The following is a 21524-nucleotide window of genomic DNA, read 5'->3' as shown; positions in this document are numbered from 1 at the left end:
ATCATTCAGTCCCAGGTGCCCTTGTCTGGCTCCATGGGGCTGGGTGACATCATCGTCACCCCCCTCTCTCCTCTTCCCCTGCTGTCTCTAATGGAGGCCCGGAGCTGGTGAAGGGGCCTTGTGAATAATTTAGGAGCTCTGGTGCACTTTATAACCTGGCCTGCAAGGCTAGCCGGGACATTCGCCCTAAGTGCATTAGTATAATAGTCAGGGAGGAAACTAGCCTTTATTGACTAATATAATCAATAACTGTGCTTCTGTTCACTGCTGATTCCCTGGAGGTTCGCCGCGTGTGAGGGATGATGGACCAAACTACCAGAAAACACTCATGAGGACGACAAGAAAGTAACCTCACATAATTACACTTGAAGGAAAACTGGTTTGTCCCTAATTCTCTGTGAAATGATGAGCAGATGTTGTCTCTGAATAATTGGAGCAGTTTCATCCATTCATTCATTTCTTGATGTTGTCGAGCGAGGAGCCATCTGTAACCATCGCAAACGTAATTTCCCCATGGCGAGGCAAAGGAAATCCACTGATTGAGGTGACCAGTCTGAACGGGGAAAGAGCTCTATAATCAAGTAAATTCAGCGTCGCTTTAGAGAGTGACGTGATAAATGGTGTGATTATCCAGGGCTTCTGGAGTAAGATGAGAGTCCTCAAAATATTCATTCAGAGGAGGAGCTCACCTTCATGAGGTGAAAGCTGAAGGAAAAAAAATGACTCCGTTTTAATTTACCAAAGTGCTTACTCAGCACTGTACACACAGAGCACGCTGTTGTTAACATTGTTAGAAATAAGCAACACAGAAATGAGTGTGCGCTGATACAGAACCGCTTCAGAGGTGAAACTTTGGGTAATATACATTCATTCAGTTTATTTCCATTCAGCAATTATCCTGTGAAGAAGGCAAGATTTCCTTAATAACACCATTAATATGAAGAATATGGATGCTGATCTCCTTTTCTCTTCTCATTACAGTGTATAATTTTCATGCTAGGCCAGATGATACATGCTGGCATTAGGTTTCATGGATTTTTCTTTTGTATGATTTTATGTTGCAGTAGTTTGTTTCTGGTCAGTTTTTTTAATTTATTGTTGCTATTATTGTCTGTTTGTGCTGTGTTTCTGTCTTCAGAAAATCTATGTGGCTGCTTAGGGCGACCTCTCTGTTAATGCTTTTTTGATCATAATGTATTTATAGTTGGCCTCACCGAAACAGCAGTAAGTGTTGTTAAATGACCTTCTTTGATTTTAGCCACACTTTATAGACGGAAGTGTTGGTAAGTCGATCGGTCAGTTCACCGCTTCGGTCCAGGCTGAAATATCTTTGTAACTGCTGGAGGGATTGCCATGAAACCTTGCTATAATAACATTTACAGTCCTCAGAGGCTGAATCCTTTGACTTTACCTTGAGCGTTACCATCAGGTTGACAGCAATGTTTCATCTCTCCTTCAGGGTGAATTGTAATAACGTTGGTGAGCCCTGAGCTTTTCAGCACCATCGTCAGGTTAAACTTTTAATTTGTCCATCACTGTGGTTTATGACCATCTGCAAAACTGAAAACATTCCCATCAGCCTCAGCTGTGCTTTGTGCTCAATGCTAATTAGCACATTGTCATATTACCATGCTCGGGCAGTGATGCTAGTAGCTAGACCTTTCTGATAAACTCTGGGACTAAAATAGAATGATAATACATGAAAAGCACAAACTGAAGATGATTTAAAGATCATGTACATACTGCAACTGGATTTGGGTGCCCCATAGCATGACATTCATGATATTTAACGTCATGAATTGTAACTTATTGTAGATCACATTTGGATAGGATTTTGGGTGGGGTTTAAAATCTTGAGGAAGGTCCCAAAAATGTTTGGGCTGGCTTTGCAAACAGCAGATCCATCTATTCAATTCTTTTAAGAGATTTGGTAACAGATAGTATATTTCTGCGTAATCTGGTTCTCATAAATCTTCTAATTGTGAACCCGTGGAGCCAGGCTGTAGAGATTTGCATAAGAAGCAGTGGAAACACCAAGCTCCAGCAGCGGACGGTTTCTGTCAGTCTCTGTGTCACATGCAGACAACAGGAGGAGGTAGCCAAGTGACCCCAGAGGTTGATTTACAATGTGTCAGCAGGAGCAGGAGTGCATCCCCTCCCCTCCTCCCAGCACACTGAGGATTTATCACAGCTCAGAGTGATGTTTGCCAGGCAGCCTGAATCACCAAACAGGTCAGATTACAACATACTGTAGATAACGGGAGCCATCTCGTTGACATGCACACACAGTTTTCCAGTCACTGTGGGGACATTTCCATCAAAAATGAAAGCAATATTCTGGCTCTTGATAGGATGGTGGGAGTAGATGAAGATTTCTGTGGTGGTTCTTGCAGCCAACAACAGAGCAGTTCCACTGCTTAGCCCTTTTTTTGCTTTGTAGTGGTCCCAAAGCAAAATGGTTAGCACAAGGAAGAGTTTCTCAGTCCTTGTGGTGACATTTCTGTCACATTTCCATCAAAAATAAAGTCAGTCCACTGCATCTCTCCTCAGATGGTGGGAGTAGATGAAGACTTGTGTTGGTTCTTGCAGCCAACAACAAAGAAAAAGGATGCTTTACTCATAACGTTACCTTCCACATGGCAGACGGCAAGGTGGGAAGCACAGTCACCTCGGTGGAAAATAGCTACCGAGCTGGAGGTGGTGCTGTGTCCTCGGGCCACTGAGGAGCAGTGTTTTCTGTCGGAGAGAATAAATCCCTCTGGCATGGACTTTGTAACTTGACAGATGTTTTATATGCAAAAAAAAGCTACATAACACACTGAAAGAAAGACAGGAAAAACATAATTAGGCCTCTTTAAAATCTATGGTATTGTATTGCATGGTTTATAAATCTGCCTGTAGCGCTGTAGCATCACAGGAAGAAATAATGTACGAGCAAACCTCCAATCACAGCACTGAGCACTGGATTCATAGGCAGTCCTGTTCTCATTATTACTGATCTCGTAAATCAAAACACAAACACTGGCCCAGTTCTCTCTCACTGTGATATAACCTCTGATAGTTACGGTATGTGACAGCATTAACTATAATAGCACTTTAGTGCTTATTATGCTGCACAGTGATATTAGGTTTAAATACATGCAACTGTTTAAATAATGTGTGTTTAATGTCAACATCAAGATGAACGGTACATGACTGCTGCTGAGGAAGTTTGTAAGTTGCATCACTCGAGTCAGATAACAGTAATTTAAAGACAAGATGAAGGCATGTATTATTCGTAAATGAGTCCACCGAGAGCAAGTCTGACAGTTCATTCAGAACGTGTGCAATAATGTTTTTTTCTGCACCAGGAAGGGATCTCTCCACAGCCAGTGCAGACAGGACTGATTACAGCAACCAGTAATTCTGTCACTGTATATATGAGACAGAAGGGAAATCTGACCCTGTCCTTTGATGAAATTTCTCAGTACTTAAAATGTCTCAAAATCAAATTGAGACAGATCCAGGCACTGTAATCCACAGAGCAAGACCTGTGACGAGGCTGGATAGCTTAAACATTTAATAGACACTTTTTTTTTTTTTTTAAATTTGCAATAAAGCCTGATAGTTAGACGGAATTGCCTTTTTGTTTCACCTCGTTCATTTTTCTTTATGTTCATTAGATTTCTTGTTGGGAGCATTATTGGGTTATCTTGAGTTATCTTGAAAATCAAAGACATTGGTGATTTTCAGACATTTTTCTGAAAGTGGATTCACAACAGCTGTTCAACGTCATCCGTGGTTGCTGACATTTTTGTGGCCAGTTCGCTGTTGTTATCTTTCATGGATTTAACTTGCGGGATGATATCATCATATGGTCCAAGTTTTCCTGCAGGTTAAACTTTAGTTTAGATGAACTTTATTGTTGCTGTTTTGCTTTGCCTGTTAATCTAATTAAACAGCTGTAATTGTTTTAATGCTTTGTCTATGGAGAGTTTTGGTGGTAGTTTCTTGTTTGATGCAATCTTAATGTTTATTGTTTGTTGTATAAAGTGGAAGTACAATGTTGGCTACATGTATTTTATTTGAATATGGACCCCAGGAAGAGTAGTTACCAGTAAGGCAACACCTAATGAGGATCTCAATAAGCAACAATAAACAATAAACTATTCTTAATTTGTCTACAAAGCTCCGAGTGGTTGATTTTTTCTCAAACTGGTCTGGAACCAGCCTACAGAAATGCCCTTGTTGCATCAAAAGTGAGTTATACTAATGCATTATTTGGTACAGAAACACTACTTTAATATATATATATAGATTTATTTTTTTTTTTTTTTTCAGCATTGTGGTCGTTCCTACTTCAATACCAACCAGCAACAGTCTACTCCTGCCTTTAAGAGCATGTCACTGGCTGGGTTCCTCTTGTGAGGAAGCCTACTGGCACATTGAAATCGTTGGACCAAACCTATTAATCCCCAGAATTTCTGTAGTGGGAGCCAGTGGAAAAATCTCAGTTGGGGAAGTGAACAACCAACAGTGCTTGCGTCCCTGCAACCGCACAGTACTCTGAAGAGATCCAGAGGAGCTGCTCAGGAGCCAAAAATAACCTCTGAGAGCTGAAACAAGATAATAACTTCTTTTTGTCTCCCCAAAACAACATGTCTTGCCAAAGCATGCATGTAATAAAATTTTGGATTTCTACGGTGGCTTTCTTCTTGGTAGAACTTGACTGAATTTCTGTGTCATGCAGGCTGTTGTTTATGATATGTGCGGTAAATAAATGGTTGTTTTAGGGCTTTTTCCGCTGTGTTGAAAGTCACAAGGAACAATCCTGTAATGAACTTTGGCCTTATTGTCATCATTTTGTCCACTTAGCAGCTTTCTGGAGCAGAGCAGATCACATGATCTCCTTCAGGTGATGAGAGTTTGCCCAGTCGTCCTGAAATTGTAGATTTTTACATTTTCATTGTTATTCTGAGCACTTTGACTTGTTGTCCATGTTGGCTTAAATCTGCAGATGAAGCTCATGTGATGATAGAAAGGTCCTCTCTTCATGTACCATTTTGGAGTGATAGATAATGATGTCAAATGATTTACAGATGACACAGAGGACAGGATACATGCTCTATGTATCCATCTTTTATACCAGCACGAAAATGTAAAAGCTCTCTGCTCTCCCTCCAAAGCACTCTCACAATGCAGTATCTTTGGAGAGAAAACACGCCGCTCTCCTGTCTGTGGCGATTAAACAAACCAAAAAGTGCAACCTTGATCGTGAGGGGGAGATGACTTCCTGCTCGCCATGCAAACCATACAAGGGGAGGCTGAGGTGGTCTGGAGAAAATCCTATTCACACCTGGCTCAAATGCTCTCCTGTTCGGGCCACAATGGGAGCCTTTCTTTCCTTCATGTGACATTGAGCGTCCAAGGTCAGCAAAGTTCAGGAAGCACATGATTTTTATTTGAGAATCTATAAATTGTGAAAATGAATGCCCCTGTGTTTATTTGTGCTTCACTCCACTCTCAAGCCCAGAGGCCTCGTCCTGCTTGCCAGCTGCCAACCTATTAGCACCCCACAGAAACCCTAACAGTGCCGCCACGGGCCGGCTGTTTGTTTGACTTTGTCATATTGAATTGAGACATGCAGACGTGGTGGATGGGAGGTGAGAATGGGCATTGACTCATTTTGAAGGGTGCACTTGTTAAATCTCTGGCCATCTTGGATGATGTTTAGACTGGGAAGGAGATCCAAACTTTTGACTCTGGTCTTGGACGGTCCGCCTGTGGGTGCGATGTGTATTGCTGAAATGCTGAGATGTCTGAAGCCAAGTTTTGCATTCTTTCTGGACCTCAGTGCTGACTCGCAAATTCATTTAATGGGGAGAGCTTGAATAAACATGGAAAAGGACGGAAGCATTTGTGCTTTAAGGACAATGAAATGTGCACAAATGCATGAACGTTCTCAAATTGTGGTCACAGAATGTGTGTTCAGGCCATTTGTTTGTTGTTTGTAAGGCCATTAAGGCTGTTAGCATTTAATTGTTTGGATGCAACGTCCTTTATCTCTCAGTTTTAGTGGGATCTAGCCGGGCAGATAGTTTTGGTTTTATTTGCATACATAGGTTTTGAGATATGATCATGGCAATCAATACAGTGGGATCTGTTAAAGATCGCAGAAATAATGCTCCAGTTACTCTGGATAATCAACAATCCTCATTATGAGCAGCTTTCAGAGGGACTACTTTCAATCAAAGGAATAGTCCCCATGAAAGCTGAATGAACTGACTGAACACTGAAGAAAGGCCTAAACCAGTCACTGCATTAACTGAGAATGGGTTAAAGTCTCTGACCAGGAAGTCAGTGGAGGACTGAAGGAAGATCAAGGAGGACACATTGGACACCAGAGACAGGAGTGACCATCTCCACCTCTATACAACAACCTGTTGTCATGTGACTGAAGTTTCACTCAGGTTAGGTGACGACACCTGAGCCACTTCCATTTACTGCAGAAGCCTGAAAGATGCACTTGAAAGCTCAGAAAAGCTAATAAGTGGACCTGAGAGCAAAAATGATGCTGTAACACCCATGAAATTGTTCACAGTGGGTCTGTGGATTATACTGGGAAATCATCTTTAACGTGACGCAAACACACACACACACACACACACACACACACACAAACACACATAGGAGCAATGGAGGATATAGAAGGGATGGTCTTCTTGATTATCCATACCTGCCTGTTTGCCACAGCAAAAAGAGTCAAAACCTGTTTCAGAGAGAGCTGAAGGCCACAAAAGACTGCTGAGAGAAACAGGAGAGTTTGAGCAATCAGAGGGCAGGTGATGATCAAATGATCAAGTGATCAAGTGACGATTCTCATTGACCAATCAGTGATCTGCAGTGTTTCACTCCACCTTTTGGATTTGGCTCAGCTGGCTTGGAGTGCCAGGCTCCAGGTACTAACCATAACTTTTGCCAATGGAAAACCAAAAAAAGAACAGCTCCAAGTGAGCCGAGAGGAGTCGAGTCACACCATGCAGTGGAAATGAGGCAGCTGCCTCTTTATCAGCTCCGATCACTTGGTCTGTCATTCTTATCAAAGAAAAACAACGTCGTCTGAGGCATATTAAGAGTGAAGTGCAGGAAAAATGACGTCTCGCTGTTCCTTTTGACCACAGTTGTTGATTAATTGGTGGTGCATCAATGTGCTGACAGTGAAAGACGTGTTTCTGTGAAATGTTTCCTGTGTAATCTGTTAATGTTTTGAGCACCACAAAGTATTGTCTTGGGGTAGAGGCAGAAATCTCAGAGGCTGTTCTTTACCCCCACACATAAAACCGAAGCTAATTATATGGCTTGATACCACAAGGGTTGAGTGATGACATTTTTTATTTTTGTATTTATTTATTTATTTTCCAATTTGGATTAACTGAGTTGAATTGAGCTGAGTTGTCTTAAACTGCAGAACCACTATGTTCAGTTTTCCATCATAGTAAATGTCACCCAGCTGAGTCTTTGTCAGGAAGGCCAAACAGTGTTCCAGGCAGCTGCAAGTGTATGGTTTGGAGCCCGCACAGCAGGAATCTGTCTTGTAAACCGATATGGCTGCCCAGTCATGACCTCAGCCTCAAAGTATGAATTCTCAGAGTGATCTGTGGGTTTAAAAGCCCGGCTTTGCAGGATAACTGAGACTAATTATCATGTGTCTCTATGGAAAACATCAGACGGCTCGGAGCTGGGTGGATAAAAGGGATGTGCTCTTAAGGTGTCAGTGTGCCTGCCTATATGTCATTATGTCAGGTAAGAGATGCACAGCTTACATTCTCAGATCAGCGCTGTGTTGAACAATAATGCATTATAAAAGTAAGCTATCAGGCACGGTTTGGCTGTGTTTCCACCTCACAAGACAGCGAAAGCACCACTGATGTTTTATGTGGAACTTACTGCTCATATTTCACTGTATGAACTCTGTGCATGAACTACAATAAACCTAAACTCCCAGAGTGCCAAATAATGGTTTCCCCCTTTCAGAGGCAGATGATTTCTTGTCTCTGCCTGTACGGCAACAGATGTATTCAAGCTGTTATCCAGCCGGCCTTTAGGAGCGATGGCCTGATGATCCTGATGATGTACACAATGACTCGCGTTGTGCAGATGGCAGGTGGTCTTGTACAAAGCTCTCCTGGCATCCCCCCCGGGTGTTGGGGGATGGATAGGGGGGCCTGAGTCCCCCAGGGTCTCAGCTGTGAATGGGTTAAAGTGATAATAGCTCCCACTCTGCTCTGTCCATTAGCTTTAAATACTTGAGGGTGGATGTGATGTAATTGCAGTTTTGTGGAGCTTTTGCATCTGTAGCTTCCATGAGATCTACATGTCTTACAAGTATTTCAAAATGATGATGCTGACGACTGTCACGACACTCAGTTGAAAGGGTCGGCCATCCACTACACACATTTCCTGAGCTAGAATGTTTTTTGCCAAATAAGTAAACTGAAAATCAGCATACTTAATTTAGACTCAAATCCTGCACGTTCAACGCTGAAGGAATGCTTTCCTGCTAATGGATGATGTTGTGACACCACAGTAGGAAAAGCACAGGTGTAAATAGTTAAATTAATGTCTGAATTCCATTTAGCTGCTTCAGTTTCAGGGCCCTGGTATTTTTCTATGCTGGGTCACTAACAACTCACTGAGACACTTGAATAGAGTCATTGTTCATGTAATTAGGAACACTTGTGCTTTTTCTTGTGTGACAAGACAAAATGTCTGCTGTGAAAAAGGCCTAGAAGTTTGCCACATTGCCCCAGCAGAGATCTTTAACACTGGATAACAGCTCACTGTATACTGTGTTTCAGGCTCACACTGCTTAGAGTTTCAAAAATCCGATGTATTGGCACATCAGATTTTAATGTATGCTCAATTGTGACCACTGTCTGTACTGAGTGGGTAATTTTGCTGTTGGGAAAACTGCTCTGGTGGACAAACTCTGGAACAATTCCCAAATTTCCTCACTTTAAGCTAAAAATTGGTTGTGTCTAGTTCTATAGGACAGTTAAGAGTACTTCTGTTTTTTTTGAGGTATAGAGGCAATGTTGATACCAAACAAATATTAAGAAAAAGCAGACTTTCTTCAAAACCAAATAATCTTTTCTTGCTCTCAGCTTCACTGTTGTGGCATGTTGCCTTGCAGCTTTAGTGCTAAACCTGACATACAGTTAAAGTAAAACCTTAGAAAACCCATTTCTGTGAGGGGGTGGCATGTGTATTGTCCAAAAAAAAAAAAAAAAAAAAAAAAAAAAAAAAAAAAATAGTGAGCATGACCCACTGTACAAAGAACTGAAAGTGCTGAGGTGAGCAACTGCAAGCTTAGAGCAGCCTCTAGTGGCAATCAAAATTAATTACAGGAGGAAATGTCTGGTTAGAACCATTTAATAGATAAAAGCACATTTGGAAAAGTAAAAGCATAAGTAAATAAGTATTGCTGTACATGTCATATTACACACATTAAGAACAATTGTGTCGGATTCATCAGAAATGGTCAGTTAAAACCGAATCTCAGTTGGTTAAACATGCAAACCACTGACATGGTCCTTAGTGTGCCGACCCTTCAGCCCTGTTAAAGTTTAAAAGTTTAAGTTACAATTTTACAAAATCAGCACATGGCGCCAAAACATTTAACCATCTCACTGGGTAAGCTGCTTTGCAAGATCCTTCACCACTGAAGATTTGAGCTGTGAGATAGTGGCGATCCTCATCTGCTTTGAAGTCGAGTATTTGCCTTTTACGGCCTACAAGAAAAAGATTGAGTGTTACAAGTATGAAGAAATCAAACTACAGGCATTTTATAGTGAAGGCTCTTCAGTTGTGTTCATTGTGGTTGACAGATCCCATTTAAGTAAATCGCACACACCAGGTGTCTGCAACTTCAGGGAAATCACCAGGTGGCAAAGTTTTACTACACTTACCATGTGTTTGGTCTGCCCTTCGTTCACTTTCACAACATTCTTAGCAATGTGTGCCATCACAGGAATTAAACTCTCTGCTGTGTAATCCATGTAGTGCTGCAGTGTCACATCCTGGGGAGACATCAGAACATTTGTCCAAGTTCAGAAGAGTCCAGAGAAATTCTCTTATCTGGACAACAGTATAGTAATCCAGATCAAGGAGATACTCTTCATTTTAATCCACAACACTTCTTTGCAACTAGAAGCCACTTGGGATCTACAGACCATCTCATGCTGATGTTATTGCCAACACATTACATTGTGTTGATTGCTGTACAGAAATTGTACATATGGAGTAAGAAGATCTCATGTGGCCTTGTTAAGAAAAACAAAAGATCATGAAGTCAAACTCACCCATTCACCAGCATTTAAGACCTTGAGGGCAAGAGCCAAAGAAGCACTTGCCACCATTGAAGGAGGGAAATGAACCATCTCATAGTCCACCATGGTGAGCTCAAGGAGGTATTTTGCCAGGGTGTGTAGCTCAGCAGTTACCTGAGTGCAGACAAAATCAGGACTTGATGTTAAGTGCTGACAGGTGAGGACAAAGAAGCCATCTAAGCGGTCACCAAATTTCATTTCAGCTGGACTGTGATGTTTCTACAAACCTCACAAATCTTTGAGGCCCTCCTGAGGAACTGCAGGGGAAGGGGGCGGCCCAGTTGGAATTTGAGCACCCGGAGAATTGTCATCTCCATGTCTCTGATCTGAGCGGTGGTGTAGGCCCTGTCTGTCACATAGGCAAAGTCTGAGATCTCAGGCGGATACATCTCCTCGTATTTGGAAGCAAGGAACATGGCAGTCACTCCAACCAGCTGCAGCTGCTTCTTGGGCACTGGATTGTCCTGATGGAGGTCAAATCACAAGGTTTTAGAAACTGGTGGCATGCAGCTTGTTTGTAGAAACCTGGGCTTTTTAGCTATAGTGTTGAGTTTCATACAAAAATTGACTGGTGGGCTAAAGGCTGATATAATCGCCAACCTGAAGAAAGCGGTCAATGATTCCCACGGTCATGTACATCGTCTCCTGCAGCAGACGGAACTTTAGGCTGACTTGCACAAGCCAGTCTATGAGAATAGCCCGCATGTTACCAGTCACTTCCTGGCCCTGCAGAAAAGTGGGCCTGACGTTTTGCTCAACCTGGAGTGACAGAAAACTGGATTAAATTCAAAGAGTCGGGGTACTGGGCACATGTTCTCAGGAGAAATTGGTTTTGCTTACCTCAAGCTGTCGGAGGTATTTGTAGATGTCTTTCACGTATTCACTGCAGAGCATGGGGTTGTCGTAGTCGTCTGCATCCACATCCCTGATAGCAGTGTGAAGAATGACATCTGAAAATGCTTGACAGAGGTCAGCGGGCTCACAGCCTGAAGTCTCCATCGGAGTAGGGGATGCTGGTTCAGGCAGAACCTGCAGAAGTATAAATCCCAATGTGAGATGAAGCAACAGAGGCACCACACCCAGCGGCCATTTGCGTCTTAATGGCCAGATAGCCATTGGCATATAACTCACCTGCACCTCAGGCTTTGGGTCAACAGGAACAACATTTTTTGGTTGTTCAACAACTGCTGCTTTTACAGGTTTTGTGGTGACTTTGGTCTTCTTGGCAGGCTCTGTCTTTACATTCTAAAAGAAAAGATTAGTCGAGTCAGAGCTGAAATTTGACAGTTAAAGTCAATGATCCAAAAAAAAAAAAAAAAAAAAAAACACACTGAACATTCTCTAAACCACTTGAATATGAAGAGTTGCTGACTCATTTAGAAGCCAGCTGATGGTAAGACCAAACATTATTTAAAAGACATTACCTTGGACTCTTTGAACAGTATCTTTGAGGCCAACAAATGATGAGAATATAGTCAAAGGCACCATACTTACGGAAATAAAGGCACGTGTATTAACGGGCATCTCACTGGCATTGGACTGGTGCTTTTGCACATTACACAACAACCATTTTCTCTACTACATTGGCATCAGGCCTTCGCTGAGCACAGCTGCTAATCGTTTTACTTGTGAAACATAAAAGCCCTAAACATGCATACAGTGAGAGCTCTTTAAGTCGGTGCATCAGCCAGCCGACAAAGCACATAGAAGTTAAGCATGCTATAGTGCGTTTACATTGTAGCGCTACGATCGGACCCTCATAATATATACTTTATCTTCCGCCGGAGATTTCCAACAAAAAAGCAAGGAAAATCCCCGGAATTCTGTAGCTCAATCACATTTTACCTTTTTCTGTGCTTCTTTGTTAGCTGCGATGTTTCCGATTTCGCCGAGGGCTGCTCGAGGCTTTAGTGAAGGCCCGGTCGCCGAGCAGGCCTTTCCGCCGAGGTCGGTCCTGGTAGAAGCCAAGCGATTCTGTAGGAAAATTGAAGCATTTAGCGTTAAAAGTTACCCTGCGGGTTGTTAGCATACAATGGGTTTCGGAGTTTTTAACTTGAACGCATTTCTATTACAGAACTGTTGCACGCGAGCAGAACCCACAGCGACGTACGAGAGCATGTAACATTGTCGGTATATAAAATATTAGAAATTCAATAAAGACGCATTTGTTATAAACGCCTTTCCAGTCATAAATAAAACAAAGAAATAAAGTTTAAAGTGCTTACTCTGGTTACTCGAAGAGCCATTTCGGAATGTGCTGTGATAAAACCACAGTGGATCGTAATGGAGAATGATGCGGTGCACTTTTTAGGTTCAAGCGTCCTGGTTTAAATCCTCGCTCGCTACAAGCTGATTCGCTGTGCCCTGAATTCTCCGAGCATCTGATTGGTTGAGCACATCTGTTTCAAATGCGTTCCCCTGACAACCAGTGGATTTTTTTTTTTTTTTGTTCACTTCCTTTTCCTGTTCGTCTTGGTTTTTTATGCCACTTTCTAATGCGTACTTATTTTTTAATCTGCTCCCCCATGAATATATTAATGAACGCGTGTACATCCTCAAAAACAAAATAAAGAACTATGGTGAGTTAATGTAAAAAAAAAAAGAAAAGAAAAGAAAAGAAAAAAATCTCGAGTTTAATTGCGTTCGCATAGGTTGTAATCAGCAGTTATCAATCGGACCAAGGCGTGTTCCCCTGACTCAAAACACAAGCACAAACACACAGGCATTACACCTCTGTTCCCAGTGTTTTCTTATTCTCCATTTTGTAAGGTGTTTGTGAGCAATAAAATGAGTAAATATGGAAAAGGTCGGATTGCTGTTTTGGATTCATTTTCTGCGTAAATGTGTATTTGTATAAAGGCCCAGGAATGGGCACTGCAAACTAGGCCAGGCTATACATGCTGCGGTGTGTGGCATTGTTGGTCCATGCTATAGCCTACTTGTACCTATAGAAATGAACACTGAAGAAAACAACTTAGTATCAGCAGGTACGCCACTCAATATTAAATGATCAGTTTTAAAAAAGGACCAGGATATCCCTTCTTTTCCCTGAGCCCCTTGATTTTGTGACAAAAAATACGGAACACAGTCACTTCAAACAGGCTCTTAGGCCCTTGGACCTGTGCCTGTTCAAAAATCTACACAGGTACGACAGTCCCATACTCTGATAATGAGTTTGAGCTGTACATGTTAAGGTATAACTAACAGGGCGAGGTTAGATAGACTGGATTCGCAATCCAAAACTGGGAACCCACAGAAATCCCTTTCGGCCGTGAAGCTTACGAGGAGCATATGAAGGCAACATATCCTCTCAAACTTGTTTTCTTGGATATACAGACAGCACGTCTGCGCTGATCCTTCCTGATTACATGAACATTGATTTTTAACTAAGAGAACACAGGGTCGAAGCGACGGTCTGTCTACTTCGTGGATGAAGCAGGTTTACTGATCTGCAACAGCCTAAAATGTTTTGTGGCCATGCTCCAAAACTCCCTGTCTTCCAATCAGAGCGTCTCAATTTCCGTGACGTACACCGGAAAAAGAGAGGACGCAAACGCATCGCGTAAAGCAAAACAGATGCCACCACAAATCAGCGACAGAGGACGTCAACGAAATTAGCCGAAGGTACTCCCGGACAGAGTGGAGTCTTTGCCTGAGAAGACTGAAAAGAAAGACACTGACGTATCTAGACGGCCCTAGTTAGTTAGCTCCGAGATAGACCTAGTTATTCCGTCAATCCATAAAGTTTTAAGAAAAACCAGCGTTTCTCACTCACAGAAGGTAAGTTAACTACCGTTGGTTAACGTTAAATCGTCGTCAGCCAGTGGTTGTCTGGGAAGTTTCTGAAGTGAATAATGAGACACAATCATAAACAATCTTAAAGTCAAATCTTAAGCTGAAAGTGATTAGCCTCGACCCAAATGGATGCTAAAAAAAATGTTTTAGTGGTACATCGCTAGCTAAGATTAAAGAAATATTCCGACTAGTTAGCACGTGTCACTGAAAACTTTCCTTTCTGAACTGCAAGAATTAACGTTAAATACAACTTTTGCATGATGTAATAACAGCTGATGTTATCTACCAAATCTAACATCAGCTTTATTATGTCTGCTGTTTTCAACAACGACCTGTCCACTGACTAAAAATAAAGACTGTAAAGTGATTTAACTTGGCTAACGTTAATCTGCTAGCAGCACCATCAGCATCTGTAGACTTGCTCAAGTGAGGTATCTCTGTCCAGGTTTTACCATTATTTGATGTGACTGCTTAATAAATTTATTTCACGCACCTATGTCATATAGTAACACTCGCAAAGGCACTTTGTCATAAGTTAATGTCAAGATACTCAGTTCGTGTGTGCTGGGAACAAACAAAGCACAGACAAAGCAAAGGCAACAATAATGCTAACAGTTTTGTGTTTCAGCTAACCTCGAACATGCTAACATTAGCGAGATCACGAGAAATTGCTCCCACAGTTCTTGTGGCTAACTATCGTTAGCATACTAGTAATTAGTCTTAATCTAGTGCTGGACTGCGCTTTGTTTTTCCGTGTGTCTTAACTAAAGTCTTAAGTAACTCAGAGTTGATAATGTTCAAGCTGCCCGGTGCCATGTAGCATAGTTTTTCAAAGTAAGACGCTAGCAGCAGCCATTAGCTTGCTAGCATGACTCAGTGGATTTGTAGAAGTGACACTGCTGTGGCCCGGTGTTTGTCAGGAAGCAACCAAAGACTGCAGCCGAGATAAACGATATCGATCGCTTGAACCACCTACAATGAGCACATCTCACTTTAAATGGGGCTAAAGAGCCTCGGGATGATAGCCGGGTTGCGAGTTCGACGTTAGCATGCTCCCCCTTCATCTTGGGGTCAGTGGGTGATTTTGTCTTTTGTCTCAGTGATTAACGTGCTCGAATCTTTGTGCGATCTACAGGTGTTGTGCTGAATTTTCACTCGTATCAGAAGCTTTTCCCCTTCCCATTCCAACACGGTTAAAACTGTGTAGCATTTGGCAGCCATCTGTATTCGTAATGTGTTTTCTTCCTCTGGTTAGAACGCTGATGGTATCTTCGATGGGGAGATCTATTCTGAGGAAGATACACATTTTGGCATGACACCAGCTCTGTCTGCATGACTCTTGAGGTTGTCTATATATAGTTGTGGTCACAGCCTTACTGTATTGAGGTAACTCGTGAGTGTGTGTGCGTGCGCGTGTGTGTTTGCCTTTTGAGATTACAGTGTCACATTGCACTCGTGTGACAGAGAGAAGCCACCATACACAGGTCCATGTGAGCCTGGAGCTGCATGGAGTACTGCAGTGTTCAGGCGCGCACACACGTGAAGGTGCAGCTTGCAGTGGTGTATTGACAGTGTTGGGAAGAGGAGAAACCTCTGATGCAATTTATCAGAACCTTAACTTGGCAGTGTTTTTGGTTCCCCTGTGTAATATGAGTAACTTTGGCAGAGAAGATGGTGACCTATGCACGCTAAGTTCTATCTTCAAGTGTTAATTATGTCAATATTAGCTAATTATTCTGTTTTTTTAGACGTAGATGATTTCCCCTACAGGCCTTTGTTTGACAAAGAAGGTATGATGGGGAAAAAGCCAAAGTTCTTAACTGTTGAATGTTGTCTGAACAGCAGCAATCAAGAAGAGTTTTGCCCAAATAGTCTTGAATCTGTGTGACAAAATATTCTCAACTCCACAGGTCCACAGACTAGCTTTTCAAGGACTTTAAACCGCATCTCACAAGAGAATGCAACAAGAATCTACACCATCTTTGGACCAAGATTGATCAGTAGATACTCAATCCTACATATCATGGCTTAAATCACAAGATTGTACCATCATTCAGATAGTATGTCGAACCTTTAGTGGTTCAGGCAAGATGGAAACCACTAGATTTTTCTTTCCCCCCTTGACTACTGACTTAATAACTAAGTGGAACAAAACTTGTGTCAGTGGTGATCAGTGATTGTCTGCCCTTGTACAATGTTGTTGGATGACCTTGTGCAAAGTAGCATATCATGTTGTGGTAATCGCATTAAGTAGCTCAGCCGCTAAACAAGCCAAAGTCAGATGTGAGCTTGTGTTAATGGCTGACAGTGATAATGACCTGTCATTTAACCTGTTAATAATTGCTACCTGGTGTAGTGTGAGTGTGTTAAGTGCAGATGAGACAAAGAGACTGCAGCCGGGGTGAAATTACAATGTTTTCTGCTGTGCAGTACAGATATTTGTTTATTTGTTTGAATCTGCTGAAAATCAATAGTTCCTGATTCAGCACCTGAGCATTGATACTTTTGGTGTGACCGTTGGCTGTAACACAGCTGCATTTGTTTCAATCACAGTATCACACCACCCCAAATTCCAGATGGTGTCTAATCTCAAACTATGATGAATGCAGTATCAACGCAGGGCTGTTTTAATGTGAACACCCAGTAAAAGCTCAAACTGGATTCAGTCATTGTTTGGCAATTTTATGAAAATTGTTTCCAATTGGCTCTAATTGGCTGATCCCCTCAGCACTAATGGAATGCCACTGAACCATCCGAATAGTTTTGAAAAACTGAAATGCTTCATTCTTTTTTCCCCAGCAGCCTTGATTTGTCTTCTTGCAGAGTAACTCGCCCACCGACGCTGATTAATTTTGGAGCTTAATTTATCATGTATGTTTCTAATTTATCAGGTCAGATTTGTACCCACACAAACATTCATCACAGCAGCGTGTGTCTTTTATTTGTTTCACCAGGTGGCAGACATCGCTATGGCCCAGGAGACCAATCAGAGTCCAGTTCCTATGCTCTGTCCCACTGGCTGTGGTTTCTATGGCAACCCTAGGACTAATGGCATGTGCTCTGTGTGCCACAAGGAGCACCTGTCAAGACAGAACAATGGAGGAGTCAGCTCTTTGAGTGCTGTGGGTAAGACCCGCTGTGTCTGTCACAGTTTCCTATTGTTTCCATGTGCACATAGGACAAAACTCCCAAACCTCTGTGTCTGACTGCACTGAAATTTTTCCTCCCTCAGGCAGCAGCAGTAGCCCCACAGCTGAGGCTTCTGCCATCCAGAGGTTAGAGGCCACTCTGAATAATGCTGCAGCCGCCGCAGTCGCTGCTGCAGAGGTGGCTGCTGAGGCCGCCGCTTCTGCAGAGGCTGCTGCCACCGAGGCTCTCAGGTGAGGGGATGTACCAGGGTTCATTACACTGCCTTAAAACAAAGCTTGTGAGGTGAAATGACAAGTTGAGTACAAAATATTAACTCAACATCTAAATACTAAGTGGTTTGAGTCGTGAGTACACTGTTGCTAGTCCTTATCAACTTCCATGAGCGCTGGCATTTTAGAAAACATTAACATTAATAATTTGTGAACTCAGGGCAATGCCACAAATACCACATCAGTGAGACATTCATGTGAACTCTTCTTGTAAACAACTCTGCTTGAGGCGCCATTAAACCTGAAACAATACAATTAGTATCATATGTCCCACTTCATTGGATAAAGACAGTCGGATATGTAGAATATATCATTTACTCTTCTGAAATATTTAACTTTTTGTGATTTTGTCCAATGTATCCGTCGCAGTGGGGTTTCGGCAGCCATTTCTGTAACACAACAGATGAGTGAGATGAGTCTCTCCTGTGAGGAGAAAGGAGCATCGGGGAGCAAAGTAGAGCTCGCAGAGCCGGGTGGGTACCAAACATGAACCTTCTGTTTACCACAGAGCATGTATACTGAGTCACACCAACACGGTTACAAGCATGCCAGCTGAGTACAGTGTGATGAAGGCCGGTACAACAGTCCTGCCAGAATTCTAATGTTCAGCTTTTGTTTTCACTGTCATACATCTTCAGTACAGTTGAGTGATATGATTTCACACTAGGTTTCTACAGAGGTATCTTTTACTTTAAGTTCTCTTATCTGTATTTGACTAAGTTGTGAAACAGCAAGCAGGACTGCCTTATGGCGGGACTGGATTTGAAGGGTGGGTCCACCAGTGCATTAGAGAACCTTGGCTTGACAGATTCCATCCACAGGATTGTCCAACTTACATCTTTAAACCCCAGAAAATGTACTGTATCCCAGTATACATTAATACAGTAATTTAAAATTACACATACATAAATCTGACATGTTCTCCTCCTCCATTCACACACACAAGGATGTTTTTAGTCCCTCTCGTTATGCACATTCCTGTTAAATAATGCTGTGTCCTCTGTGTAGGTTGTCAAGAGAACTACTTTGCTGAGTTAGAGCATTTTTCTTGTGTGTTTCCAGTGTTGAGTCAGCCCACGTTCTCAGCCTCCCATCCCTCCACTGCTGGCAGTGAGGACTATAAAGCCCCAGAGCCCCCCAAACCCAAGAAGAATCGCTGCTTTATGTGCCGCAAAAAGGTTGGCCTTACAGGTACGTAACGACACAGATTGAACTGTAGCTGATGGGGGGAAACGTATCCATCACAGTCTACTGCAGCAAATGTAATAAAAAAAAAGAAGCCTTTTTCCTGGGGAAGTAAAGAGCCACAAAGGAGAAGGAGAGAAAGACGAGTGTCAATATTGGTTCAGAAGTTAATGAGTTCAGTCGAAAGATTACCCAGAAGCTAAAGTTCCTATTAGCAGAGCATTAAAACATTTTTACAGGAAGTTCCTGCATAAAACGCCCTGAAAAAGGCACAGCTCAGCCTAATGTCTGAATGTCCTTACTCCAAAAGATTGATTTATCTCTCTACTAGTCAGTCATTTAAAAAGTAAAAGGCTATGTTATATTTGATTGCGTCCAACACACAGAATCCTTTTCCTATAACTGTCTCTAACCACCAGTTCACTGATTACGTCAGCCTCAGCGACGTGTTTAAGGCGAACGTCGTGTCTCTGCAGTGTGCCAGGATGCATACAGTCAGCGATGTTTAGCTGCTGTGAGCACTTGTTTCTGAGTTGACGCTGTCTGTCGTCTGCTGTGGTGTTCCAGGTTTTGACTGCCGCTGTGGGAATCTGTTCTGTGGACTTCACCGTTACTCCGATAAGCATAACTGTCCGTACGACTACAAAGCCGAAGCTGCTGACAAGATTCGCAAAGAGAATCCCGTGGTTGTTGCTGACAAGATCCAGAGAATATGAAGAGGACACTCAGTTTGACTTTGAATACTGGGAGCAATCGGCTTTAAAAAACGGACTTGAGCCCAACCTTCTTCTTGAAAGACCTGGTTTTTCCTCCCCCTTGTTTGTTACACATTCAGGATTTTCTCCCCAGTGCATGAAAGTTCATGTATATTTTCAGCTTTCATTCTTGTTTGTGTGCGAGTTTAACACTTTTTGAGGGTTGTATTGAACAAAGGGTGAGGATGGGGGTGGGGTCCATATCAGTGACTGAGGGAAGATTGCTGAGGAAAAAAGAAGTTATTGCCCTTTTCTAAAACGCTGTTGATGGCTGCCCAGTCTGTTTCTTGATCCCCTGAGATGTCTTTAGCCACGCCCGGGAAGCTCTCGGACACTCGGCCGTTTGGACTCTCAGACCGTTCCTGCTGTTGGCTGATGGCGTCATCTCAGCCGTGCTTGCTCTCTGCTGGCTTGAGTAGCAAAATGGATGTTGTCTTTTTTTTTTTCTTTTTTGGTCAGAGTTTAACCCTCCATACTTGTCAGACTTTGCGTCCTGGTAAGTTTTTATCAACCTGAAATGCTTCTCTGTGCCGCTGGAAACCTCGTCCACTCTGGCCCTCTCCCCTGTTGACACACAGCTACTCAGACATATTACAAAGAGACTTTGAAGAAGAGACTTTGTTGCTAGCCCTTTCTTGCTGGCTCATATTCCCTCCCTCCGGCTGTGTGTGCGGCACTCAACACACACAACGTAGTTTGACAGCGTACTTCTGTTTCTGTCCTGTTGGTCTCGGGCTGAATGCTGTGACCCGCTCTGGACCCGGGATCTGGATGGCAGGCCCACGGACTTCCTGCTACTTAGGTCTTGAAACCCATCCACTGAAGTCACATTTGTTTGTTTCCTCTTTTTTTTTTGTTGTTGTTTTCCAGAAAAGTGGTGTGTATGCCGTGTGTTGTTGTATGACAAGTAGCCTAAACTTGTATTAATTTTGCCTTTTGGAAGGGTTTAGCTCCACTAATATTTTCATCTTTTACTTCACTATTGAATGTTTCCCTCGGTTTTTAATGTGAGCTGACAAATTCACAGCGTAGGGAGTGTTGGCCTGTTGCATACTGTGTATCAAACACAAGCGTGTGTGTGTGTGTGTGGGTGTGTTTGTGGGAGTAGATGTGGACGGCAGGTGTGTGAGTATCGTGTGAGGCTAAGTGGTTGTTTGCTGCGGTGACTTAGTGAGACCTGTGGTTGTAGGTTATTAATAACTTCATATTTTGGTCTGGCTGCTTGATCAGTTTTTGTTTTTTACCCTTTAGTTATGCAAGTTTGTACAAACATCTTATTTATATACTGCAGTGCGCGTAATCCTCCAATAATACAGAATAAGTTGTATGATGTAAATAAATGATGTTCACAAATATGAAGTCAAGAATTCGCCGCCCTTTATTTTAATATGCCATCGCATTTTGTCTGTGAGTTCAGCTGCAGCAGCTCTGTGCCTCCATGTGACCGGTGTCCCTGCGGGGGAAATGGGATCTGCTGCAGCGAGCGTGGCCTCGGGTCACGTTATGACACCTGCTGCACCGCCTCGCCATGAGCACCGTATGTTTTGATACACGCACGTGCCGCATGTACTCTCATCAGCAGCACGAGCAGCACACGGGGTCATAAACAGCCCCCCACCCCACCCCACCCCCCCATGATTAGAAGAAATGGTTCCTCAGATAATCTTGTCTCTGCTGAAGAGCACACTGACCATCCAGAGATTTTACAGCAACTCTAGTTAACCTCATTGTGACCTAATGTTCCTCTCACCTTACTCTCACACCGGTATTCTCGAGACCTGCCCACTTCAAATTGTTGTGCGCCCGCTGTACTTCGATCATGCAAAGTGTTTCTTTGCCTTATCTGTTGTCTTACGTATTGATTTACTTGACGGGATCCCCATTATCTTGTGCTGTAGCTCTCTGGTTGCTAACCTTTCTCAGGCACTCAGAGTGAAATCATTTTGTTCAAAATCAATACAGAATTCCAAGGTTGGCTTGTGTGTTCAAAATAAAGGTGCTCC

At 42.6% G+C, this 21524-nt stretch overlaps 2 protein-coding genes across 2 annotated transcripts; one reads left to right on the top strand and one right to left on the bottom strand.

Moving 5' to 3' along the window:
* Positions 1–9463: 9463 nt before the first annotated feature.
* On the bottom strand, positions 9464–12679 carry ccnb1 (cyclin B1). Its single transcript, XM_076758247.1, has 9 exons — positions 12593–12679; positions 12213–12341; positions 11499–11612; positions 11208–11396; positions 10968–11126; positions 10595–10831; positions 10341–10481; positions 9948–10058; positions 9464–9770 (listed from the first exon to the last, which is right to left on the bottom strand). The coding sequence occupies exons 1-9, from the start codon at positions 12611–12613 to the stop codon at positions 9666–9668; spliced, it is 1206 nt and encodes a 401-aa protein (XP_076614362.1). The 5' UTR covers positions 12614–12679; the 3' UTR covers positions 9464–9665.
* Positions 12680–13941: 1262 nt separating this feature from the next.
* On the top strand, positions 13942–20880 carry zfand5b (zinc finger, AN1-type domain 5b). The gene is made up of 6 exons (XM_076758816.1): positions 13942–14147; positions 17117–17288; positions 17395–17542; positions 17951–18054; positions 18644–18772; positions 19334–20880. Exons 2-6 carry the CDS (start codon positions 17132–17134, stop codon positions 19480–19482), a joined length of 687 nt encoding a protein of 228 aa, XP_076614931.1. The 5' UTR covers positions 13942–14147; positions 17117–17131; the 3' UTR covers positions 19483–20880.
* The last annotated feature ends 644 nt before the right edge of the window (positions 20881–21524 follow it).

The sequence above is a fragment of the Chaetodon auriga genome, chromosome 19 (genome assembly GCF_051107435.1).
Source record: "Chaetodon auriga isolate fChaAug3 chromosome 19, fChaAug3.hap1, whole genome shotgun sequence".
Classification (NCBI taxonomy): domain Eukaryota; kingdom Metazoa; phylum Chordata; class Actinopteri; order Chaetodontiformes; family Chaetodontidae; genus Chaetodon; species Chaetodon auriga.
Note: the sequence above shows the minus strand (reverse complement) of the source record. Positions and strands in the feature narration are given on the sequence as shown.